The sequence below is a fragment of the Boleophthalmus pectinirostris genome, unplaced genomic scaffold, assembly GCF_026225935.1.
Source record: "Boleophthalmus pectinirostris isolate CB_2022bp ecotype Guang Dong unplaced genomic scaffold, ASM2622593v1 HiC_scaffold_12, whole genome shotgun sequence".
NCBI classification, from domain to species: Eukaryota; Metazoa; Chordata; class Actinopteri; order Gobiiformes; family Gobiidae; genus Boleophthalmus; species Boleophthalmus pectinirostris.
Genome location: NW_026571018.1, coordinates 1,869,001 through 1,894,230, shown reverse-complemented (window position 1 = coordinate 1,894,230; position 25,230 = coordinate 1,869,001). Strand labels below are relative to the sequence as shown.

Sequence of the window (25,230 nt, the reverse complement as noted above, 5' to 3'; positions counted from 1 at the left end):
AATGAACTAGCTACAACACGCAGCAGCAAGCAGACTCTTTCTTTGCCTTGAAAATTACGTTTTCAGACATAGGATATCGCTTTCGTGTCCTGAAAAACGTTTGACTAGCTCTTGGAAATAAAGTACGTTTTCATAATAAGCAGAAGTTTCCTGTCCAGGAGTAATTTGGCGACCAGTGCGTCAGTCTTTAGACCCTTCGTCTGCTTCAGTTGCGCCATCGCTGGAATGAATCTTCAAGAATCACCTTAGTTTGGCTTCGCTGCTTTTCCCCTTGTCTTCTTCTTTCAGCAATCTCAAAAACGGACTTTCTTTTGCGGCGAACTGCTCCTGGATTCTTGTCTGCCATTGCAACAAACTTTGTGCTAACTGTGAGGAAGATATAGGTCAAAAAAAGCCGCTAAGAACTGTTGCGTTGGTGGAGTAAACAGCGTCTGTGTGGCTTGCGTCCGTGGACTGCGTGACAGACGTACGTAAACCACGTACCGGCGGCGCGCAGGCAAGTCAGTTACGCTAGAAACATAAGGAGATTGATTGACAGCCTGTCAGCTAACAGATAACGAGGCAGTGTCGTTATCTATTGGCAAATGTTTAGCCCCACCACATCCAGAGTTGATTAATTTTTATTCTCTTTTTTTTGGTCATCATAATTACAAGGCTACTGCACCTCTATAATGCTATCATTGACAACTTGAAACAAAAAAAAAATCCTCCATACAACCTTTAAAGTTGTGTTTAAATAAAGTGAGTAAAATGTTAAAGAGACAGAGAGAGAGACAGAGAGAGAGAAAGAGACAGAGAGAGTGAGACACAGAGAGAGAGACAGAGAGAGAGAAAGAGACAGAGAGAGAGACAGAAAGAGAGAGAGAGAGAGAGAAAGAGACAGAGAGAGAGAGAAAGAGAGAGAGAGAGAGTGAGACACAGAGAGAGAGAAAGAGACGGGGGGGGATACACACACAAAGAGGCAAAGAGAGGTAAAGATAGACAGAGATAGAGAAAGACAGAGACAGACACAAAGAGGCAAAGAGAGACAGGCACAGAGAGAGAGAGGAAGGGAGAGAAAGAGAGAGAGAGACACAAAGAGACAGAGAAAGAGAGGGAGAGAGAGAGAGAGACACACACACACAGAGAGAGAGAGAGAGAGAGAATCCTCCAGACCAAACCCAGGTAAAGGTTCCAGATCACTTGTCCACACAGAACCACACACTGTAAAAAAAGAAACATTAGACAGACAAGTGGATCTGGAGCTGAGTCCTGTCCCCCTGATTTCAGATGGAGTGATTGACAGGAGGATTAACCAATCACAGAGACTCTGTTGATGTCAAAAACAAACACACCTGCTCACACATAAAAAAGAAGAAACATTTACATAAAGAATCAAGAAACAGAATCAGCAACCAAAGCAGCAAACTGTGACTTATCTCAGATAAAAGAAGTGATACACACACACACACACGCAGATACACACATGTACACACTCACACTCACACAGGAAAATAAACACAAAACAGCTCCATGTGAACACAGTGAGTTTAATAAAAACTTTCAAATTCTACAATAAAAACACACTGAAACTTAAGACTTGATCTAGTCCTGGGTTAGATTTAGTTCTGGCTTAGTTCTGGTTCAGTCCAGCTTTAGTCCTGGTCTAGTCCTAGTCCTCATGTGGGCCTTGTCTGGTCCTGGTCTAGTCCTCACGTGGTCCTGGTCCTGGTCTAGTCCTCACGTGGGCCTGGTCTGGTCCTGGTCTAGTCCTCACGTGGGCCTGTAGTAGACCCAGGGCTGCACTGGGGGCAGCATGAAGCAGGTCTGACTGAAGACCGTGGGCGGGACTTGGACCAGGAGGGCGGGGTTTGGAGTGACGGACAGGAGAGGGGCGTATCCGAGCACAGAGGGGGCGGGGCCTGTGAACACGGGGGCCGGGCTGTGGAGCAGGGGGGCGGGGCTTTGCACAGGTACAAACACCTGGACAAACTGGCCTGTCTCCGGGTCGAGCAGCGCCTTCCTCTGCAGAGCTTTAAACTCCTGACCCCAGGGGAGCGCCGGCCGCACACAGCCCCCCGGCAAGCACTCGTCCTGAGCACAGCCGGACGGGAGTGAGGCCCGGGGCTGGAGCTCACCGGACGTGGAGGACCAGGGAGCGAGCGGATGGATGCGACCCACAGACGAGCCCTGATCCTGGGCCGAGGACCGAGGGGCGTCCCTGGAAGAGAACCAGGGAGGGGCCACCGCCAACTTCCTCTGACCCAGCGATGATCTCTGCTCCTGGGAAGAGCCGGAGGACTGAGGGAGGTCTCTGGAGGATACCCACGGAGGGGGCTTTGTCTGCAGATGGTGTCCCAAAGACGAGGCCTGTTCCTGGGCAGAACTCAAAGTGCGACGAGCCTCTGTGTGGAGCTCTCTGGAGGTGAACCTGGGAGGGATCCGATCCACATTTTGTCCCAGAGATGAGGCCTGTTCCTGGGCAGAGGGTGAGGAGCGAGAGCCTCGGGTCTGGAGCTTCCTGGAGGAGGAGAACCTGTGGGGGAGGGGCCGAGTGTAGCCCACAGAAGAGGCCTTCTCCGGGGCTGTGGGCGCAGGATCACAAGGCTCGCTGGAGAACCGAAGAGGGTCCACCTTGGGCTGAGTGCTGCCCACAGGGGAGGACTCCGACTGGGTCAGAGTAGAACCATGTGAGGTCTTTCTCTGGAGCTCCCTGGAGGGCCTGACTGCAGACTGACGGCGGCCCACGGAGGAGGCCTGATCCTGGGCAGAGGGAGACGGGCGAGGGGCCTGGAGCTCTCTGGAGGAGAACCAGGGAGGGTCCTCGTGAGGCAGACTGCGGACCAGGGAGGAGGCCTGATCCTGGGCAGAGGGAGAGGGGCACGGGGCCTCTCTGGTGCTCTGCTCTGATTGGTCGGCGTGAGTCCGGGCTGCCACTGGCTGACTGCTGCACCTCTGTCCTGTGATTGGCTGACCGGTCTCTGCTCTGCGCTGCGATTGGCTGAGAGAAGCGGCCAGTTTGATCATGTGACCTCTGGGGGGAGGTTTGGATTGGATATGGGCGTTGGTGATGTGGGGGTTGTGGGGGGCGTTGGAAGCGTGGGAGGAGTGGGGGGCATGGGGGATGGGTGGGGAGGGGTGCATCCTTTTGGACAGAACGTTCTTGATGAGACATGACGCCATCTTGGTTCTGCTCTCGTCCAGTGAGAAGGATTTCTGCAGCTTCCTCTGGACCTGCGCCTTTCCTCTGTGAGTCTGAAGACCTGAGAACCAGAGGAGAGAGTGAGAGATTTATATATAGAGTTAATTTATTTAATGAGACAGTGACAGGCACAATCTACATGAACCTTAACAGGAGAGATGTTTGTACCAGGTTGTAGCACCAGAGCTCACTTCCACCTGTCGTCTCTGGGCAGATTAATTGATTGATTGAATTTAATTGACTTTACCTATCAGCTGGAGACCTATGTGGCATGTTTTAGGTTGGAGGCAGGGCTCAGTACGTGTGGCAGGGTGCACCCTGTCTGATACTGTGGTCAGTAAAGTAGGAGTCCCTCAAGGTTCAGTCCTGTCCCTGTTTCTGTTCACTCTGTTCATCTGTGATGTTCATCACAGTTCTGAGTCCTGCACCTGCAGAAGTTCTCTGACTCTACAGCGGTCGGGTGAGTCAGAGATGGACAGGTGCTGGGACAGGTGCTGGGACAGGAGCTGGGACAGGTGCTGGGGTGTATCAGAGATAGACAGGAGCTGGAGGACAGGACATTGATTGCAAAATTTGTGGCCCCAGACAAACCATCTGCTCCTGAACACTGACAAGACCAAGGACCTGGTGAAGACTTGAGGAGGAAGAGGAAACCAGAGGAGCTCATCACCATCAGGACCATGAGGTGGAAATAGTGACTGATACAAGGACCTCGGTGTCCAGGTGAACAACAGACTGGACTGGAGGGACAATTGTAATACTGTGGACAAGAAGACTAACAGACAAGACAGACTCGACTTCCTGAGAAAGCTCAGGTCGTTCACTGTGTGCAGAAGGTTCTGGAGATGTTCTTCAGTCTGTAGAGTCTGTTCTGGTCTGTGGAGGAGCAGCTCCAGGAAAAGAGACACTGGACGAATCCACTAACTGATCCATAAAACTGCTCATGTGATCGACTGAACTGGAGAAATCTGTCACAGTGAGGGACAGATAATACTCCCTACAACTGTACAACTCACCCTTATGTAACAGATAATACTCCTTACAACTGTACAACGACTCACCCTTATGTAACAGATAATACTCCCTACAACTGTACAACAACTCACCCTTATGTAACAGATAATACTCCTTACAACTGTACAACAACTCACCTGCGATCAGGCCCTTGTAAGCTCCGCCCCCGGCCTCAGGTAGGCTGTGTTGCCGTAGAAACTGGTGTGGGCGTGGCTGCTGCTGCTGGGGGCGGGGCTTGTTCTCAGGTAAATCCAGGTACGGGTCTGGACTCCGGACCTGGAACAGAACCAACCTGAGTCCTGAGGGAGGGCATCTGACACACACGGGAGGGAGGGCATCTGACTTTTCTTCACCCTTGGACTAACCTGGACTTGTTGTCTGCTTTGGTCTGGTTCAGCCTGGTCCAGTACTGGTCCTGGTCCGGGTCTAGACTCGGACTCGGACTCGGACTCGGAGGACTTGAGGACAGACGCTGAGAAATGCAGAGACAGATCCTCCTCCGACCAATCAGAGAGCTCGCCCTCGTCCGACAGACACACATCCAGGTACGGCCCGAGTACTGCGAAAGTACACACAACAAGTACTTTTACTGCACAAGTACACACAACAAGTACTTTTACTGCTACACAACAAGTACTTTTACTGCACAAGTACACACAACAAGTACTTTTACTGCAAAAATACACACAAGTACTTTTACTGCACAAGTACACACAACAAGTACTTCTACTGCTACACAACAAGTACTTTTACTGCAAAAGTACACACAACAAGTACTTCTACTGCGAAAGTACACACAACAAGTACTTTTACTGCACAAGTACACATAACAAGTACTTTTACTGCTACACAACAAGTACTTTTACTGCACAAGTACACACAACAAGTACTTTTACTGCAAAAGTACACACAACAAGTACTTCTACTGCGAAAGTACACACAACAAGTACTTTTACTGCACAAGTACACACAACAAGTACTTCTGCTGCTACACAACAAGTACTTTTACTGCACAAGTACACACAACAAGTACATCTACTGCACAAGTACACACAACAAGTACTTTTACTGCTACAAAACACGTACTTTTACTACAAAAGTACACACAACAAGTACTTCTACTGCGAAAGTACACACAACAAGTACTTTTACTGCACAAGTACACATAACAAGTACATTTACTGCTACACAACAAGTACTTTTACTGCACAAGTACACACAACAAGTACTTTTACTGCAAAAGTACACACAACAAGTACTTCTACTGCGAAAGTACACACAACAAGTACTTTTACTGCACAAGTACACACAACAAGTACTTTTACTGCTACACAACAAGTGCTTTTACTGTAAAAGTACACACAACAAGTACTTTTACTGCAAACGTACACACAACAAGTACTTTTACTGCAAAAGTACACACAACAAGTACTTCTACTGCAAAAGTACACACAACAAGTACTTCTACTGCGAAAGTACACACAACAAGTACTTCTACTGCACAAGTACACACAACAAGTACTTTTACTGCTACACAACAAGTACTTTTACTGCAAAAGTACACACAACAAGTACTTCTACTGCAAACGTACACACAAGTACTTTTACGCACAAGTACACACAACAAGTACTTCTACTGCACAAGTACACACAACAAGTACTTTTACTGCTACAAAACAAGTACTTTTACTGCAAAAGTACACACAACAAGTACTTCTACTGCACAAGTACACACAACAAGTACTTTTACTGCTACACAACAAGTACTTTTACTGCAAAAGTACACACAACAAGTACTTCTACTGCAAACGTACACACAAGTACTTTTAGTGCACAAGTACACACAACAAGTACTTCTACTGCACAAGTACACACAACAAGTACTTTTAGTGCTACAAAACAAGTACTTTTACTGCAAAAGTACACACAACAAGTACTTCTACTGCGAAAGTACACACAACAAGTACTTTTACTGCACAAGTACACAAAACAAGTACTTTTACTGCTACACAACAAGTGCTTTTACTGCACAAGTACACACAACAAGTACTTTTACTGCAAAAGTACACACAACAAGTACTTTTACTGCTACACAACAAGTGCTTTTACTGCACAAGTACACACAACAAGTACTTTTACTGCGAAAGTACACACAACAAGTACTTTTACTGCACAAGTACACACAACAAGTACTTTTACTGCTACACAACAAGTGCTTTTACTGCAAACATACACACAACAAGTACTTTTACTGCAAAAGTACACACAACAAGTACTTCTACTGCAAAAGTACACACAACAAGTACTTCTACTGCGAAAGTACACACAAGTACTTCTACTGCACAAGTACACACAACAAGTACTTTTACTGCTACACAACAAGTACTTTTACTGCAAAAGTACACACAACAAGTACTTCTACTGCAAACGTACACACAAGTACTTTTACTGCACAAGTACACACAACAAGTACTTCTACTGCACAAGTACACACAACAAGTACTTTTACTGCTACAAAACAAGTACTTTTACTGCAAAAGTACACACAACAAGTACTTCTACTGCGAAAGTACACACAACAAGTACTTTTACTGCACAAGTACACACAACAAGTACTTTTACTGCTACACAACAAGTACTTTTACTGCACAAGTACACACAACAAGTACTTTTACTGCAAAAGTACACACAACAAGTACTTTTACTGCTACACAAGTATTTTTACTGCAAAAGTACACACAACAAGTACTTCTACTGCAAAAGTACACACAACAAGTACTTTTACTGCACAAGTACACACAACAAGTACTTTTACTGCTACACAACAAGTGCTTTTACTGCAAAAGTACACACAACAAGTACTTCTACTGCGAAAGTACACACAACAAGTACTTCTACTGCACAAGTACACACAACAAGTACTTTTACTGCAAAGGTACACACAACAAGTACTTCTACTGCAAAAGTACACACAACAAGTACTTCTACTGCGAAAGTACACACAACAAGTACTTCTACTGCACAAGTACACACAACAAGTACTTTTACTGCAAAAGTACACACAACAAGTACTTTTACTGCAAAAGTACACACAACAAGTACTTCTACTGCAAAAGTACACACAACAAGTACTTTTTCTTACACACACACACACACACACATTCATACTCACAGTGATCAGGGTCTGTTTTTCTCGGCGGAGGGACACGTCGCTCTGCCTCCTCCATGGTCCTGGATTTGACCTGGTTTAGTCCTGGTTTAGTCCTGGTCTCGTCCTTGTTTAACCCTGATTCAGACTCGGTCTAGTCCTGGTCCTGGTTCAGAACGAGTCTAATCCTGGTCTAATCCTGATCTAGTCCTGGTCTAATCCTGATCTAGTCCTGGTCTAGTCCTGGTTTAGTCCTGGTCTTGCCCTGGTCTGGTCTGGGTCTTGAGTGGGATTGAGGCCACAGTGAGAGTTGCTGGTGTCAGGCTGCAGGTTCTATTTCTGGACTAGACTCAGATTCAGTCCAGGGTCTGAGGAAAACCCCTCAGAGCTCGAGGATCAGGAACAAACACATTCCGCTCGCCTCTCCACAGACCTGACTCTTACCTGTCTCCTCACCGGGCCGAGGCGGTTTAAAGCTCCTGTTTTAGACTCTTCTCTGATCTGTTCCAACGGTACAAACAAAGCTGCAGTTTGTTTTGTTTCATTCACATGTTTGAGTAAATCTTTATTATTATTCCATCCACATCTCCAAATCTCAAAATGATCTGTTCCACCTTATGATGTCATGAAGTGGTAGTTTTCAAGTGAATTTAGACAATCAATTGATCCACAAGGGAAATTATTTGAACACATCAGAATATAATAGAATAACAAAGAGTAAACATATAAATGGTAATAATAAATTCTAAATAAGTAGCAAAAAAAAAAAGCAACATACAAGTGTCAAATAATAATTATAAATGTAAATGTAAATGTACAAGTGAAAATAAAATAGAAAAACAAGTAATAAAAAATAAAATCTCAGCTTTGTACAAGAGATTACAGGAAGAAAATTACCTGCCACATAAGTGTGAGTTGTACAGTTGTAGGGAGTAGGAAAGACAGACAAGTCCAGGCTCCACAGACTGAGAGAACATCTCCAGAACCTTCTGCTCACACTGAAAGACCTGAGCTTTCTCAGGAAGTCAAGTCTCCTTATGATCTTCTAGTCCACAGCATCACAGTCGTCCCTCCAGTCCATTCTGTTGTTCACCTGGACACCGAGGTCCTTCTATCAGTCTCTATTTCCACCTCATGGTCCTGGATGCTCCTCTGGTTTCCTCTTCCTCCTCAAGTCTTCACCAGGTCCTTGGTCTTGTCAATGTTCAGGAGCAGATGGTTTCCTTGGGACAACTCCACAAAATCTGTAATCAGTGTCCTGTCCTCCAGCTCCTGTCCATCTCTGATACACCCCAGCACCTGTCCCAGCTCCTGTCCCAGCACCTGTCCCAGCACCTGTCCCAGCTCCTGTCCCAGCACCTGTCCCAGCTCCTGTCCCAGCACCTGTCCCAGCTCCTGTCCCAGCACCTGTCCCAGCTCCTGTCCCAGCTCCTGTCCTAGCACCTGTCCATCTCTGACTCACCTGACCGCTGCAGAGAACTTCTGCATGTGCAGGACTCAGAACGGTGATGAACATCAGAGATGAACAAAGTGAACAGAAACAGAGACAGGACTGAACCCTGAGGGACTCCTACATCCCTGACCACAGTATCAGACAGGGTGCCCCCTGTCGCACGTACTGAGGCTAACAGGGAGTCAGTAATCCAGGACACAATGGAGGAGCTGACACTCGTCCTGAGCAGCAGAAAGGTCTGGATTGTGTTAAAGGCAGTGGAGAAATCAAAAAATTATCTCCTCACAGACACTGAACACAGTCCAGGCGAGGCCAGACCGACCGCCAACTATTCACCACATGACATAAACTTTAAAAATAAAAATAAACTTTAAAAATACGTTTCATAAATTTGTATGTTATTCACTTGAACATATTAAATGGCCACACATGACTCGTCATTAACAATAATTTCATAATAACAACAAGTCAAATGGACTGTGCAAATGTATATTAAAAAAAAACAACTGGATTTATGATGCACATTTTGAAGTGCCTTCATGTATAATCGTTGGATGCTGTAAGTTATTTTCGGAGTATTTGCTGGGCTGATGTAGTTATTAAATTACATGAGAAATGTTCTTGTTTATGTGAACTATTTTTTGACAGGAAAACAGGGGTGAGGTGTGTGTGTGTGTGTGTGTGTGTGTCTTCCACACTTAAATGACACCGACAGACAAACTGTAATTCCTCTCCTCCCTCTCTCCCCACCCTCCTTTCCTCCCTCCTCTCTCTCTCCTCTCTTTTCTCCTCTCCTTTTTCCTCTCTCTCTCCTCTTCTCTCCTCTCTCTCTCCTCCCCTCCTTTCCTCTCTCCTCTCTTCCTCTCTCCACCCTCTCTCCCTCCTCCTCCTCCTCCTCCTCCTCCTCTCCTCCTTTCCTCTCTCCTCTCTTTCCTTTCCTCTCTCCTCCCTCCTTTCCTCCCTCCTCTCTTTCCTTTCCTCTCTCTCTCTCTCCTTTCCTCTCTCCTCCCTCCTTTCCTCTCTCTCTCTCCTTTCCTCTCTCCTCCCTCCTTTCCTCTCTCCTCTCTTTCCTTTCCTCCCTCGCGCAGCCGCAGCCCGTGTCACGTGACCTCGCTCAGATGTATCATGGCGGCGGAGGAGCTGCCCTCGGAGTTCGACGTGGTGCTCGTGGGCACAGGTACGGGCTCGGCTCCGCGTCTGCCCCGGGTCTGAGGCCGGTCCGGTGTCGGTCCCGGTCTGGTCCGGTCTCGGGTCCGGTCTCGGTCCGGCCTCGGTTCAAATCCATCTTTAAATCCTGCTGAATCAGAGCGGGGATGGGCGTTAGCTCCGTGCTAACAGACGCGTTCATTCTCAATGGGAGAGGCTAGCGGCTAAAGCTAACCCGCTGCTGATGTTTATCCCACATAAATCTCAGGAGGTTTATGGTTAACAGTATGAGCTACTGGGATTATACAACAGTTTTACTCCGAAACTAACGATGTACTATCAAATATGTGCAAAAAAGAGCCGAGAACGAAAGAAAACTGCGCTAGAAGATGATGTTTATTATGCGTCAAATGGAAAAGCGTCTGCGCCAATCAGAGGCCAGTGTTCGGATCACGTGACCTGAGGAGAGGAGAAGAGAAGGAAGAGGGTCAGAGGAAGAGGAAGAAGAGGAGGAGGGTCAGAGGAAGAGGATTAGAGGGTCAGAGGAGGAGGAGAGGGTAAGAGGAAGAAGAGGAACAGGGTCAGAGGAAGCAGAGGAGGGTCAGAGGAAGATGAGAAGGGTCAGAGGAAGAGGAGGAACAGGGTCAGAGGAAGAGGAGGAGAGGGTCAGAGGAAGAAGAGAGGGTCAGAGGAAGAAGAGAGGGTCAGAGGAAGAAGAGGAGGAGGGTCAGAGGAAGAGGAGGAGGGTCAGAGGAAGAGGAGGAGGGTCAGAGGAAGAGGAGGAGGGTCAGAGTCAGGAAGAGGAGGAAGAGGGTCAGAGGAAGAGGAGGAGAGGGTCAGAGGAAGAGGGTCAGAAGAAGAGGAGAGGGTCAGAGCACATTTAAAACTCCAGATTCAGTGAAATATTTTAATAATTCCGTCTCTAGTCTCTTGGCTCTTTGCTCCACAGAGCTGATTCAGCCTGAGCTTTCACTTTTATTTATTTATTTTTTAAATCTATGAGAAAAATTTAATCCAAACCCAGGGGGCGCTGTGGAGCTCTAAACACACTGATCAATGAAATATGAAAAAATAAATTCTCCTGAACCACGAACGCTCGGCCTGATCACCGGCTCTTCAAATCCTTCTGCGGGTTTGTGTGTCGCCGCGGTAACTGCTAAACATTCCACCATAGAGGTACATGAGAATGACGATGGACCCTTTCCGTCCGCGTGCTTCGGCTTTGGAACGAGGAGATAAAAGTCGCACCCATCAGTATCGTCTTTTAAATCACTTCTTAAGACTCATTTTTATCGGTTGTCCTTCCTTTAACTGGTTTTTAGCTTGATTTTATTTCTTATTTATTTTTATTATTCTGTTTTTTGAACTTATTTATTATAGTTATTCATTGAACTGTTTGCTTCATTGTCTGATTTTGTGCTTTCTGGATTCTGTTTTTATTGTTTTCTGTTGATTGTGTAGCACTTTGTCAACTTTGATTTTAAGTGCTTCTTAAATAAAGATTTTGTATTATTTTTATTTATTTTTTGTTTATTTTTTTTTTTGTGTTTGTGTGTTTCCTGGAATGTTCCACAGTATGGCATTAAACAAATATATCTTGCATCTAAACAATTATAGGAGATTTTATTTCTCAAAACTACCACAAAAGCGTGCACTGTGAGCGGCCCCTCCACAGAGCTGACCTGTAATTTGTCCTGGTGATGTGGTGTGTGTGCTTATCTCCATGGAGATCGTGACGTGGAACATTCCAGAAATAATAATAATAACTCCTAATAACTGACTGTATCTACACGGAGTCAGAGAGGAGTTGGACCCATCTGTCAGAAAAGTTCCAGAGTGCACCTTTAACTCTGGCTGCCTGTTGTTCCCCTCCAGGCCTGTGTGAGGCAGTGGTGGCGGCCGCCTGCTCCAGAGTGGGACAGAGAGTTCTGCACCTGGACAGGTGAGTGTGAGCGCCTCCCACAGGACACAGTGTGCAGTGTGACTCTGTCCTCCATCTGAAACACTTCTGCTTTTACTCTGAAAGGCCTCGCTCTGTCTTTAGTGTGCGCTTTTATTCTGAAAGGACTACAGCTCTGACCTCTGCCACGTTTACATGAGACCTTTAATCCTGAATACTAATCATTTAATTCTGACTGACCCTGCCTGTCCCTGCCTGTCCTGTCCCTGTCTGTCCCTGTCTGTCCCTGTCCTGTCCCTGTCTGTCCCTGTCCCTGTCCCTGTCTGTCCCTGTCTGTCTGTCCCTGTCTGTCCCTGTCTGACCCTGTCCCTGTCTGTCCCTGTCTCTGTCCCTGCCTGTCCCTGCCTGTCCCTGTCTGTCCCTGTCTGTCCCTGTCTGTCCCTGTCTGACCCTGTCTCTGTCCCTGCCTGTCCCTGTCTGTCCCTGCCTGTCCCTGTCTGTCCCTGTCTGTCCCTGTCTGTCCCTGTCTGTCCCTGTCTGTCCCTGCCTGTGCCTGTCTGTCCCTGCCTGTCCCTGTCTGTCCCTGCCTGTCCCTGTCTGTCCCTGTCTGACCCTGTCTGACCCTGTCTCTGTCCCTGTCTGTCCCTGTTTGTCCCTGTCTGTCCCTGTCTGTCCCTGTCTGTGCAGGAGGAGTTATTACGCCGGGGACTGGGCGAGCTTCTCGTTTCCTGGGCTCCTGTCGTGGATCCAGGAGCAACAGGTAAACAAACTCTCTGAGCTTTAGCGTTTGGGCTTTTTGGGCTCAGTGCGCCTCATGGTTGCTATGGTAACAGTTATAATCGAATATAATTTAACTTAAAGGAAAACTGACTCTAGTGAGCTGTAAGCAGAGCTGGAGTTGTGTTGGAGTCTCTTTATTATCAGTCTGTTTACATCTGCAAAGCTCTAAATGTTCTCTTCCACCTTATGATGTCATGAAGTGGTGGAATTCAAGTGAGCAGCTCCTTTTACCTTTTGTTCACACATAAAAGTCTGTTCTGAGCGTGTGGAGCGTGTTCTGACAGAGCGGCGTCCATGTTGGGACTGGACACAGAGCGTCTCCATAAGAATCATTTAGAGCGCGAACAAAAGTCACGCTTCACTTTTCCACAGATTTGAGATTTTTTACCAACACAAACTGGAAATGTTTTATACCAGTGTTTCCCAAAGAGTGGGTTGCAATCCTCAGATGGGTCGCAAGAGATTTTTTTTGGGTCACCTTATCACGATCTGCATGTCTGCAGTTTAAAGTTCTGACACAAGAGGGAGCGAGTGAGTCAGAGAATTCTCTTCCAGTTTTTCTGGTTCAGTTGAATGTTGAAAAGAAAAAGAAATGTTCTATATTTAATGTCCAAATATTTGACTTATGGATCCTGTTATTGCTGCTTCAGTTTCTGTTGTTCATTGTTTAAAACTTGAGTAATATTAATAGTTCAGAGACACGATCACTGTCAATAATAAAATATCCTCATGAACGCTCAAATCCACCTTTATTTTGTGATTTACGAATAATGTCTATTGACTTGTCGTGAAGTCTGTGACATTTAAATTATGAGGAAACACTGTTTTATATGATAGAGCAAGTTTACAGTTTTTATGTTCAGAAATAACATTTTTATAGCCACAAGTTTCACCAGATTATAAAGCTAGAGCTGTTGTAGTGCGCCCTCTAGTGGACGCTGATGTTTATTACACTTAATGAATTCACCTCAAAACGGTTTTAATCAAATAATTTCTGCACGATGAGGACTGAGATCAGCGGGAACAATAGTTTTCTGTCACTCCTGTTGAGTTTTGTGGGTTTAAATCTCTTTATTACCAATATAAACCTTATTTTGTGTCTTCACTGGATTAAACTGTGACTAAACTCACACACGTGGAGCAGGAAATGAGTGAAACGATGGTGTCCAGACGTCCCTGTTTACTTGAGACAGTCTCAGTTTTGAGCCTGTGTCCTCTGTCCCAGCAGATTTATTCAAAACCACTGATTTGTCTTAGTTTTATACAAGAAATGTCTCAGGTGTCTCTATTTTTGACCAGTTTGATCCTGCCAACAGTAAAGAGAGATATAAAGTGGCATTTGTTTCAGTAAAATACAGAAAAGCTGCTTAAAAACAACCAAAACACAAAGAAAATGTGACTGTACTGACTCACATGTTCGTCATGAATGAGCCGAGTGCTGAACAGTTTTCCTTCATCACGCACTCGATTCACAATTTTATTATCACCAATCTCCACAAAAATGGGGATGTCTCAGTTTTTTATGTTGAAAATCTTGTCAGCGTGAGTGAAACTGAACTTCACCTGTGAAAGGATGATCTGTTTTGTTTTGCTGCGTTGTTTTTAAAGTTAAAAAGTCCAAATAAATAAAGTTAAATCTCTCTGTGTGTCTGCTCTCCTCCTCTCCTCTAATTGGTCACATCTCTGTGTCGTAGGCGGAGCCAGAGCCTGAGCAGCCTCCTGATTGGTCAGCTCTGCTGCAGGAGGGGGAGGAGCTTATTCATCTGAACCAATCATATTCATCCATCAGTAACCTGCAGGTGCACTGCTACGTCAGGTACAGCACCTGTCAAGAGCCAGGGACTGGACCAGGACTAAACCAGGACCAAACCAGGACTGGACCAGGATTAAACCAGGTCTAAACCAGGACTAAATCAGGACTGAGGTTTGTGATTTCATGGTTTTGCTTTTTGACTTTTGTTTCAACAGTGAAGAAGAGGAGCCACCACCAACAGAGAAGAAAGAAACAGAAACAGGTGAGAGAGAGAGAGAGGGAGGGGAAGAGAGAGATGGAGAGAGAGGGGGGTGAGAGAGATGGAGAGAGAGGGGGGGTGAGAGAGATGGAGAGAGGGAGGGGAAGAGAGAGATGGAGAGAGAGGGAGGGGAAGAGAGAGATGGAGAGAGAGGGGGGTGAGAGAGATGGAGAGAGGGAGGGGAAGAGAGAGATGGAGAGAGAGAGGGGGGTGAGAGAGATGGAGAGAGAGGGGGTGAGAGAGATGGAGAGAGGGAGGGGAAGAGAGAGATGGAGAGAGGGGGGGGTGAGAGAGAGGGAGAGGAGAGAGAGAGAGAAGAGAGTCAGAGAGAGAGAGGAGGAGGAGAGACAGAGAGAGAGATGAAGAGAAAGAGAGGAGAGACAGAGAGGGAGAGGAGAGAGAGATGGAGAGAGGAAGAGGAGAGAGAGGGAGAGGAGAGAGAGAGAGAGAGGAGAGACAGAGGGAGAGGAGAGAGAGATGGAGAGAGGAAGAGGAGAGAGATAGAGAGGGAGAGGAGAGAGAGAGAGGGAGAGGAGAGAGAGAGATGAAGAGAGGGAGGAGAGGGAGAGAGCGAGAGAAAGAGAGGAGACAGAGGCATGAAAGTCTCTTACCTTTCGTTGATATTTGCTGTTTTGAAGGTGACCTACATGAATCATGTAGATTTTAATGAGACAAGTTTGGGGGGGGCATGTCCTCAGTGTGTGACTTGTCCACAGCTGCGTGTGTCCTCGTGCAGGTGAAACTTCTCAAAACAGACTCCCTGTACCTGTCCATCTGCCTCACATCAGTGTCCTCGTCCTTTTCATGCTCTCAAGACAAAACGCGAAGCAAAAACTCAACAAAATGTCTGCTTCAGGGTCAGTGCAGCAGGTGTGGCTGAAGTTTGTCTGATAAAAGTACACAAACACATCTGTGTTTGTCACATGTGTGTTTGGTTTGGTAAATGTGCAGAGGCTAAATCCCACTGCAAAACCATGGAAAGAATGGAACTCCAGTTAGTAACTTGATAAAAAAAAAAAAATCAGGTTTAAAAATCCTACACACTTTATTCACTTTGTTCACAGTTTGTCAGTAGAAATTCTCTTAAAGAAGAGCTTCTCAAACTGTCGGAGAGTGTTTCAGTGCAGTGCAGTTTGTTTTGCCTATTTTATACCTAAATGAACATTTATTAAATCAAATGATGATAGATTTATAAAAACATTGACATAAATGTGCCAAATTATCTGTAAAATACAAATAAAGAAATAGAAAATGACAAACCCTGACCTGTTTTCAATGCCTGAGTTTGTGTTTTTGTGTTTGACATTTGTTTTGTTTTTTCAGATGCTTCTGCTCCAGAACAAACTCAGACCCAGGTCAGTCCACTCCTGACCTCTGACCCCCTGACCTCTGTGGAGCCCCCTCACTTCATCTCCTCACTCTGCCCTCCCCCACAGGTCCCAGAGAGCCAATCAGAGCCCTGCGCCGAGTCTGAGAGCCAATCAGAGTCCTGCGCCGAGTCTGAGAGCCAATCAGAGCCCTGCGCCGAGTCTGAGAGCCAATCAGAGCCCTGCCTTGAGTCTGAGAGCCAATCAGAGCCCTGTGCCGAATCTGAGAGCCAATCAGAGCCATGTGCTGAAACTGAGACCCAATCAGATCCCGACGCTAAGACCGAGAGCCAATCAGAGCAGAGGAGGCTGACTCTGGCGGATTTAGTGAGAGAAGGACGACGCTTCAACATCGACCTGGTGTCAAAGGTTAGGGAGGGCACCTGACGCACGGGGAGGGCACCTGACGCACGGGGAGGGAGGGCACCTGACACACGGGGAGGGCACCTGACACACGGGGAGGGAGGGCACCTGACACACGGGGAGGGCATCTGACTTTTTTGTGTTTCTTGCAGCTGCTGTTTTCTCGCGGCTCATTGGTCGATCTGCTCATCCAATCAAACGTCAGTCGCTATGCAGAATTCAAGAACGTGAGCCGCATCCTCACCGTCCTCAACGGCAATGTCACCCAGGTACTAAACCAGGACTAAACCAGGACTAAACCAGATCTAAACCAAGACTAAACCAGGACTAAACCAGAACTAAACTGGGACTAAACCGGGACTAAACTGGAACTAAACCAGGACTAAACCGGGACTGAACCGAGACTAAACCGGGACTGAACCAGAACTAAACTGGAACTAAACCAGGACTAAACCAGGTCTAAACCCGGCTCTGTTTGGGTCTCAGGTTCCGTGCAGTAGAGCAGACGTGTTTTCCAGTCGGCAGCTCTCTGTCGTCGATAAGAGGAAGTTAATGAAATTCCTCACTTCCTGTTTGGACGAGAACGACCCGCCCACAGGTGAGAGCGGCCAATCAGAGCCCAGACAGAACCACGCGGGGCAGGAGCCGATGTGAGGCTTAAAGCTCCACTGTGTAACTTTCCCGTCTGTGTGCAGAGTTTGTGGGACGCCCGTACATGGACTTCCTGGAGCATCAGTCTCTGGGGGCGGAGCTGCGACACTTCCTGTTTTACTCGATCGCCGGGGCGACGGAGGACACGCCCACGGAGGCGGGGCTGGCGTCCACGCGTCACTTCCTGCGCTGCCTCGGTCGCTACGGCAACACGCCCTTCCTGTTCCCCGTCTATGGACTCGGAGAGATCCCACAGTGTTTCTGCAGGTCTCCTCCTCCCTCCTCCTCTCATTTCTCCTGTCTCCTCCTCTCTTCTCTCCTCTTCTCTCCTCCTCCGCTCTTCTCTCCTCTTCTCTCCGCTCTTCTTTCCTCCTCTCTCCTCTTCTCTCCTCCTCTCTTCTCTCCTCCTCTCTTCTCTCCTCCTCTCTTCTTCTCTCCGCTCTTCTCCTCTCTTTTCTCTCCTCTCCCTCTTCTCTCCTCTTTCTCTCCGCTCTTCTTCTCCTCCTCTCCTCTTCTCTCCTCCTCTCTTCTCTCCTCCTCTCTCTCTCCTCTCTCTCTCTCTCTTCTCTCCTCCTCTATTCTCTCTTCCTCTCTTCTCTCCTCTGCTCCTCCTCTCTTCTCTTCTCTCCTCCTCTCTTCTCTCCTCTTCCCTTCTCCTCTCTCCTCCTCTCCTCCTCCTCTCTTCCTCCTCTCTTCTTTTCTTTTTCCTTTGTCTCCTCCTGTCTCTCTCTTCTCTTCTTTCTTTCCTCCTCTCTCTCCTCTTCTTTCCTCCTCTCCTCTTCTCTCCTCTCTCTAATCTTCTCTCCTCCTATCTCTCTTCTCCTGTCTCTCTCTCCTCTGCTCTCCTCCTCTCTTCTCCCTCTTTTCTCTCTTCTCCTCTCACTCCTCCTGTCTCTCTTCTCTTTCTTTTCTCTTTTCTCTACTTTCTCTTCTCTTTCTTTCCTCTCTCCTCCTGTCTTCTCTCCTCTCTTCTCTCTCTTATCCTTTCACTTCTCCTCCTATCTGTCTCTCCTCATCCTCTCTCTTCCTCCTGTCTCACTCCTTTCTCTGTCCTCCTCTCCTCCTCCTCTCTTCTCTCTCTCTTCTCTTCTCTTCTCACTCCTCCTTCTCTCCTCCTTCTCTCTTATCTTCTCTCTCTTCTCCTTTTCTCTTCTGTCTCTCTCTCCTCCTCTCATTCTTCCTCTTGTCTCTCTTTTTTACTCTCTTCTCTCTTTCCTCTCTCCTTCTGTCTTCTCTTGTCTCTCCTCTCTCTTCTCCTTTCACTTCTCGCTATCGCTCTCTCCTCTTCCTCCTGTCTCTCTCTCTCCTCTCCTCTCTTTCTCTCCTCTCACCTGTCTCTCTCTCCTCATCCTCCTTTTCCTCCTCCTATCTCTCTTTCTCTCTCTCCTCTTTTCTCTCTTCTCTCTTTCTGTCGTCTTCTGGGTGTTTATAGCGCCCCCTGTGTTGTTTGTGTGTGTGTTGTGTGTGTGTTTGTGTGTGTGTGTTGTGTGTGTGTGTGCGTTGTGTGTTCATAGTTCCCTCTGTGTGTATATGTGTGTATGTTGTGTGTATAGATGTGTGTTGTGTGTGTGTGTGTGTTGTGCGTGTGTGTATGTGTGTGTTTGTGTTGTGTGTGTATACAGTGTGTACGTGTATGTGTGTGTGTGTGTGTGTTGTGTGTTCATAGTTCTCTGTGTTGTGTATATGTGTGTTGTGCGTTGTGTTCATAGTTCTCTGTGTGTGTTGTGCATAGTGTGTTGTGTGTGTTTTATAGCTGTGTGTGTGTGTGTTTCAGGATGTGTGTGTTGTGTGTGTTGTGTGTTGATAGTTCTCTGTGTGTGTTGTGTGTAGTGTGTGTTGATAGTTCTCTGTGTGTGTGTTTCAGGATGTGTGTGTGTGTGTGTTGTGTGTTCATAGTTCTCTGTGTGTGTGTGTGTGTTTCAGGATGTGTGTGTTGTGTGTGTTGTGTGTTCATAGTTCTCTGTGTGTGTTGTGCGTAGTGTGTTGTGTGTGTTTTATAGCTCTGTGTGTGTGTGTGTTTCAGGATGTGTGTGTTGTGCGTAGTGTGTTGTGTGTGTTTTATAGCTCTGTGTGTGTGTGTTTGTTTCAGGATGTGTGTGTTGTGTGTTCATAGTTCTCTGTGTGTGTTGTGCGTAGTGTGTTGTGTGTTGGGTGTGTTGTGTGTTCATAGTTCTCTGTGTGTGTTGTGTGTAGTGTGTGTGTTGTGTGTTGATAGTTCTCTGTGTGTGTTGTGTGTGTTTTATAGCTCTGTGTGTGTGTGTGTGTTTCAGGATGTGCGCCGTCTTCGGGGGGATTTACTGCCTCAGACACTCGGCCCAGAGTCTGATCCTGCACAAAGACACCAACAGGTACTGCACCTGTCACTGCACCTGTCACTGCACCTGTCACTGCACCTGTCTCACCTGTCTCTGTGCTCCTGTCTCAATTAGACAATTTTTTTTTTTTTAAAAAGAACAAATATTTGTGAGAAATTGAAGGAAACTTGTGAAATAAAAATGGATGTGTCCTGTCTCCTCTGTCTTCTCCGGACTCACCTGCCTTTCACCTGCCTCTCACCTGCCTCTCACCTGCCTCTCACCTGCCTCTCACCTGCCTCTCTCACCTGTCTGTCACCTGCCTCTCACCTGCCTCTCACCTGCCTCTCACCTGCCTCTCACCTGCCTCTCACCTGTCTGTCACCTGCCTCTCACCTGCCTCTCACCTGCCTCTCACCTGCCTCTCACCTGCCTCTCACCTGCCCTCTCACCTGTCTGTCACCTGCCTCTCACCTGTCTCTCACCTGCCTCTCACCTGTCTCTCACCTGCCTCTCACCTGTCTGTCACCTGCCTCTCACCTGTCTCTCACCTGCCTCTCACCTGCCTTTCACCTGCCTCTCACCTGTCGTTCTCTGTCTGTCAGGTGTGTAGCTGTGGTTGACAGTCAGGGGCAGAGGATCAGCTGTTCTCATTGTGTCCTGGAGTCTGGACTTTTGGACCCTCCTCAGACCGAGACCAGGACCAGGTCTGGACCCGCTCCTCCTCAGGACTCGGCTCTTCTCAGACTTAGATCGAAAATTCTGAAGAAATAATTGTTTTTTTTCCCCCCAGGTCGACGTCCAGAGCTGTTCTCATCACAGACCAATCCATCCTCCCCTCAGACTCAGAACTGAACCAGGTCTGAACCAGGACTAACCCGGGACTAAACCGGGACTGAACCAGGACTAAACCAGGACTAAACCAGGACTGAACCAGGACTGAACCAGGTCTAACTCGGGTCTGTTTCCATGGTAACAGGTGTCTCTGGTCTCAGTCCCTCCTTTGGAGCCTGGATCTCCTTCGGTCCGAATCGTTGAGCTGAGCCCCTCCACCATGACCTGCATCAACGGCACCTGTGAGTATTACTACTACTACTACTACCACTACTACCACTACTACTACTACTGCTACTGCTACTTCTACATTTGTGGTCATACTGGTTTGTCAAATCCTGATCCTCTCAGAAGCTCAGAGTTCTGGTTTGTACTTGGATGGTAACACCAGGTGCCACAGGGGGGCACCAGTCACAAAAAAAATTGTCCTTATGTCCTTAGGCAAGGCACTTCACCCACATTGCCTAGTAGCCAGTGTCAGGAAGTACACCGGAAGTTTCATCACGTTTCCAAACATGGTTTGGGACATAAGGCTGAATAGAGACAATTAAGATCATCAACATGGAAATAACCCTCTCTCTCTCTCTCTCGCTCTCGCTCAGACCTGGTGCACCTCACCTGTCCGTCCACAGGCTCCGCCTACCAGGACCTGTTTCCCGTGGTAACCAGCCTCTTCAGGACCCCAGAGTCACCGGACCAGGGTGAGGAAGGGCACCTGACACACGGGGAGGGAGTGCACCTGACACACGGGGAGGGAGTGCACCTGACACACGGGGAGGGAGTGCACCTGACACACGGGGAGGGAGTGCATCTGACACACGGGGAGGGAGTGCATCTGACACACGGGGAGGGAGTGAACCTGACACACGGGGAGGGAGTGCACCTGACACACGGGGAGGGAGTGCACCTGACACACGGGGAGGGCACCTGACAGGTTTAGTCTTGGTTTAGTCCCTGTTTACATAAACAGTTTGGTATTTGTGTGTAAAATGAGATAAACAGTTTTAGGAGCCGACGCGACAAAAGTGCGACCAGTGTTTCCCTTTTGCTCTGATGATGATGATGACAATGACGCGTCAGAGCAGCAGTCGCGTTTCTTCTGGTGAAACACTTTTTCATGTGTTTCATTTTCACACAGCTGATGTTTCAGATCCATGAGCAGAGTGACGAGCAGATCGTTTGTGTACATTTGTGTCTTGTTGATAACGTGTAGGTGGATGAATGCACTTTGGCCGTTTACACTGAAGTCACATGTCAAAAGATCAGATATGTATCAGTTTTAGGAGCACATATCCAAGTGTCCTGGGTCACATTTGAAAAAATCAGATCTGTGTGGTTCAGACTGTCATTAAAAGATCAGATACAGGAACATAGAGGCCAAAAAATCGGATTTGGGCCACTTCAGGCTGCAGTGTGAACGTAGTTCAACTCTGACTCTCTCTCAGGAGGTCCGTCTGTTCTCTGGAGTCTGTACTTCAACATGGCGGCCGGGTCCTCGGAGGTCGAAGGTCAGACTGTGCCCGTGAACGTGCACGTGGGCACCGCCCCGGACTCCGCCCTCGGTCACGACCTCACCATCACACAGGTGACGCTAACTGTAGGCACTGCCCTGTCTGAACGTCTGTTAGACTTTAATCTGAGCTTTATAACTCCAGACCAGAGAGAACTGACCTACAACAAGCTGAGTCTGAGCCTGGTTTAGTCCTGGTTCAGTCCTGTTTTAGTCCTGTTTTAGTCCGTTTTAGTCTTGTTTTAAGTAAGTAAGTAAGTAAGTCTTTATTTATATAGTGCTTTCACAGACATTTCTGTCCCCAAAGACACTTTACACAACATTATTCAGCATTATTCATTCAGCATTCATTCATACAGCATTATTCATTCACTCTATACCTGGTGATGGTAAGATACTATTGTAGCCACAGCTGCCCTGGGGCACACTGACAGAAGCGCAGCTGCCATGCCACTCGGCGCCATCGGTCCCTCCGACCACCACCATCACTGACACACACACCACTTTCATACTAGGCAATGTGGGTGAAGTGTCTTGCCTAAGGACACAATTATTGAATTGTTTGTATTTAACTGACCTTGACTATCAACTGTTTATGGAGACCTATGCAGCATGTTTTAGTCCTGGTTTAGTCCTGGTTTAGTCCTGGTTTAGTCCTGGTTCAGTCCTGGTTCAGTCCTGGTTCAGTCCTGTTTTAGTCCTGGTTTAGTCCTGGTTCAGTCCTGGTTTAGTCCTGGTTCAGTCCTGGTTCAGTCCTGTTTTAGTCCTGGTTCAGTCCTGGTTCAGTCCTGGTTCAGTCCTGTTTCAGTCCTGTTTTAGTCCTGGTTCAGTCCTGGTTCAGTCCTGTTTTAGTCCTGGTTCAGTCCTGGTTCAGTCTTGGTTTAGTCTTGGCTGAAACACATGAATGAACCTTTTTGTGTGTGTGTGTTTTTAGGCTGAGAGAATTTTCCAAAAGATCGTTCCAGGAGAAGAGTTCTGTCCTCCAGCTCCAAACCCCGAAGACATCATCTACGAGCCGGAGACTACAGAACCTACGGAGACTACAGAACCTACGGAGACTACGGAAATTACGGAAACTACGGAAACTACAGAGACCACGGAGACTACGGAAACTACGGAGACTACGGAAACTACGGAAGCAGAGCCGGGAAGTATCTCGGAAAACTGTCATGAGACTGAGGAGAAAGAAAATCAACAAGATGAGTGAGGGAAGAGGAAAGACTTAGGCCTTGTTCAGTCCTGGTTCAGTCCTGGTTTAGTACTGGTTTAATCCTGGTTTAGACCTGGTTTGGACCTGGTTTAGACCTGGATAAGGTTTAATCCTGGTTTAGACCTGGTTTAGACCTGGTTTAGACCTGGTTTAGTCCTGGTTTAGACCTGGTTTAGACCTGGTTTAGTCCTGGTTTAGACCTGGTTTAGTCCTGGTTTAGACCTGGTTTAGACCTGGTTTAGTCCTGGTTTAGACCTGGTTTAGTCCTGGTTTCATCTTGTTGAGGCGTCGCTCAAATTTGTGCTAAAATATTTTAAAATGCCTTTTGTTTTTATTGTTTGTTTTTTTGACACTGTAAAAAATAAAAATTTAAACAAACATGTGGGTCACCTGTCACTGTTCACCTGTCACTGTTCACCTGTCACTGTTCACCTGTCACTGTTCACCTGTCAGAAGAAGAGAGGAACAAAGGAGAGGATTTTGGTGTGAATTATTTCCGTCATAATCCAAAGAATTCAATTAAAAAACATTTCTTCATGTTCATTTGATTCATTTGCACTGAAATGTATTTCCCGATGTTTATAAACTCTTATTACTATAAAACCATGAATTTAAACAAAGGAACTTCTGATTCGATATATGGTGATGGTCCACAATATTATCGTGTGACTTCTGATGATACCATATCACGATATTTCAGTTAATGTTACATCCCAACTTCTACAGTGTTAGACTTTTTAAAAATCGTCACTGTTTGAGTGTTAAACATGTTTGATTTGTCAGATCAGATCAAAAACGGGATACGAGACATTTAATGTGAGTTTTATTTAAACACAATTTGACCATAAAAAGCTGATTTGTCTGAACTCCAACAGGTGATGATCTGATCTGTCCGTTAAACACGTCCCTCTGAAGAACGGTACAGTCACAAGATAACGCTAGCATTAGCATTAGCATTTGCATTTGCATTTGCATTAGCCAACATCATCGTCAGTGAGTGCTTTTTATTAATTTATTTATTATTTTTTACTGTTAGGTAACTTTTTTTTTATTATTATTATTATTATTATTATTATTATTTCCCAGCAGTGTTGGGAAGTAACAGATTACATGTACCAGAGTTACGTAATCAGAGTACAAATTATGAGTAACTGTATTCAGTTACAGTTACTGTTTCAGTGAGTGGTAATTGGATTAGTTACTTTGTTGAAATAAATGGATTACACAGAGGTATTTTCTTGTTTTTTTACATTTTGGGCTATATCCCCCCTTTTTTTTTTTCTGTAAATCCACTCATTGCTGGACACTAAACCAGGTCTAAACCAGGACTAAACCAGGATTATCAGGTCTAAACTAGGTCTAAACCAGGATTTATCAGGATAAACCATGCTGCGTGGACCATGTCTCCTCCTCTTCTATCAATAATATTATTTAATTATTTTCTTTTAGCAGACAAAACTTCTCATGTGAAGATTTCCTCGTCTTTGCTTCTCTACAGAAAATCAAGTAATCCAAAGTGTTTTGGTGTATGTAATCTATAATCTGTAGGGGAATACATTTTAAAAGTCACTTTCCCAACACTGCTTCCCAGATACAAACGAAAATGCACCATACAAAAATCACATCTAAATCTAGTAAGAAAAACAAACAAACAAACAAACAAATCGCAGACGTGAAGAAAAATCTAAACAAAAATACATTCATGAAAGAACCATGGGGGCAAATCCTAAAGCATGTAATCAAAGGAATAAACTGACATCATTCACAAAAACAGAAGAAACCCAAGTTCTCTTTTTTCAATCAGGTTCAATGAGTCAACAAACATTCTTAGGTCATTACTAAAGTACGTTATATTTGGTTTTACCTTAAAACATCGACATTTGTGCTCGTCAGTGAGTGTGTTTACCTGCGCGCTGAGAAACCGGGACACTCATGTCGCTGTGACATGATCAAACACAGTTGTAGGAGCTGTTTGCTTATTTTGTTGATTCTAAAATTAGTTTATTATTTTTGTTTGTTTAGTTAGTTTACTAATGTAGTTTTGTTCATTTGTATAATATATTTTTTGGAACTGGAAAATAAATCTTGGAAATTCATCTCTGGTCATGGACATTGATTTATACTGATTTATAAACCACAAACCCACGGTGCCCAAAAGTGATTTGAGTGATGTTTAGTTCTGAGTTTGCTCATCGCTTTTGTTTGTTACTTTTATTTGACAAATAGTCATTACAGGAGTGTCCCAGTTTCTTGACATAAACTTACAAATGCACAACCGCAAAAATTTACTTGATTTAAATTAATAAACCAAGAAAAATACAAACCATGAGCTCCTTTAGCAGAGGAAGCTCGACAGGTTTAAAGAGA

At 46.1% G+C, this 25,230-nt stretch overlaps 1 protein-coding gene across 1 annotated transcript; it reads left to right on the top strand.

Moving 5' to 3' along the window:
• The first annotated feature begins 9,883 nt into the window (after positions 1 to 9,883).
• Positions 9,884 to 24,126, top strand: chm (CHM Rab escort protein). The gene is made up of 17 exons (XM_020941123.2): positions 9,884 to 9,973; positions 11,818 to 11,884; positions 12,530 to 12,602; positions 14,317 to 14,438; positions 14,591 to 14,637; positions 15,958 to 15,989; positions 16,071 to 16,370; positions 16,517 to 16,633; positions 16,851 to 16,962; positions 17,060 to 17,282; positions 19,286 to 19,363; positions 19,915 to 20,016; positions 20,103 to 20,169; positions 20,289 to 20,385; positions 20,746 to 20,844; positions 21,589 to 21,728; positions 22,588 to 24,126. The coding sequence occupies exons 1-17, from the start codon at positions 9,922 to 9,924 to the stop codon at positions 22,858 to 22,860; spliced, it is 2,001 nt and encodes a 666-aa protein (XP_020796782.1). The 5' UTR covers positions 9,884 to 9,921; the 3' UTR covers positions 22,861 to 24,126.
• Positions 24,127 to 25,230: the final 1,104 nt, after the last annotated feature.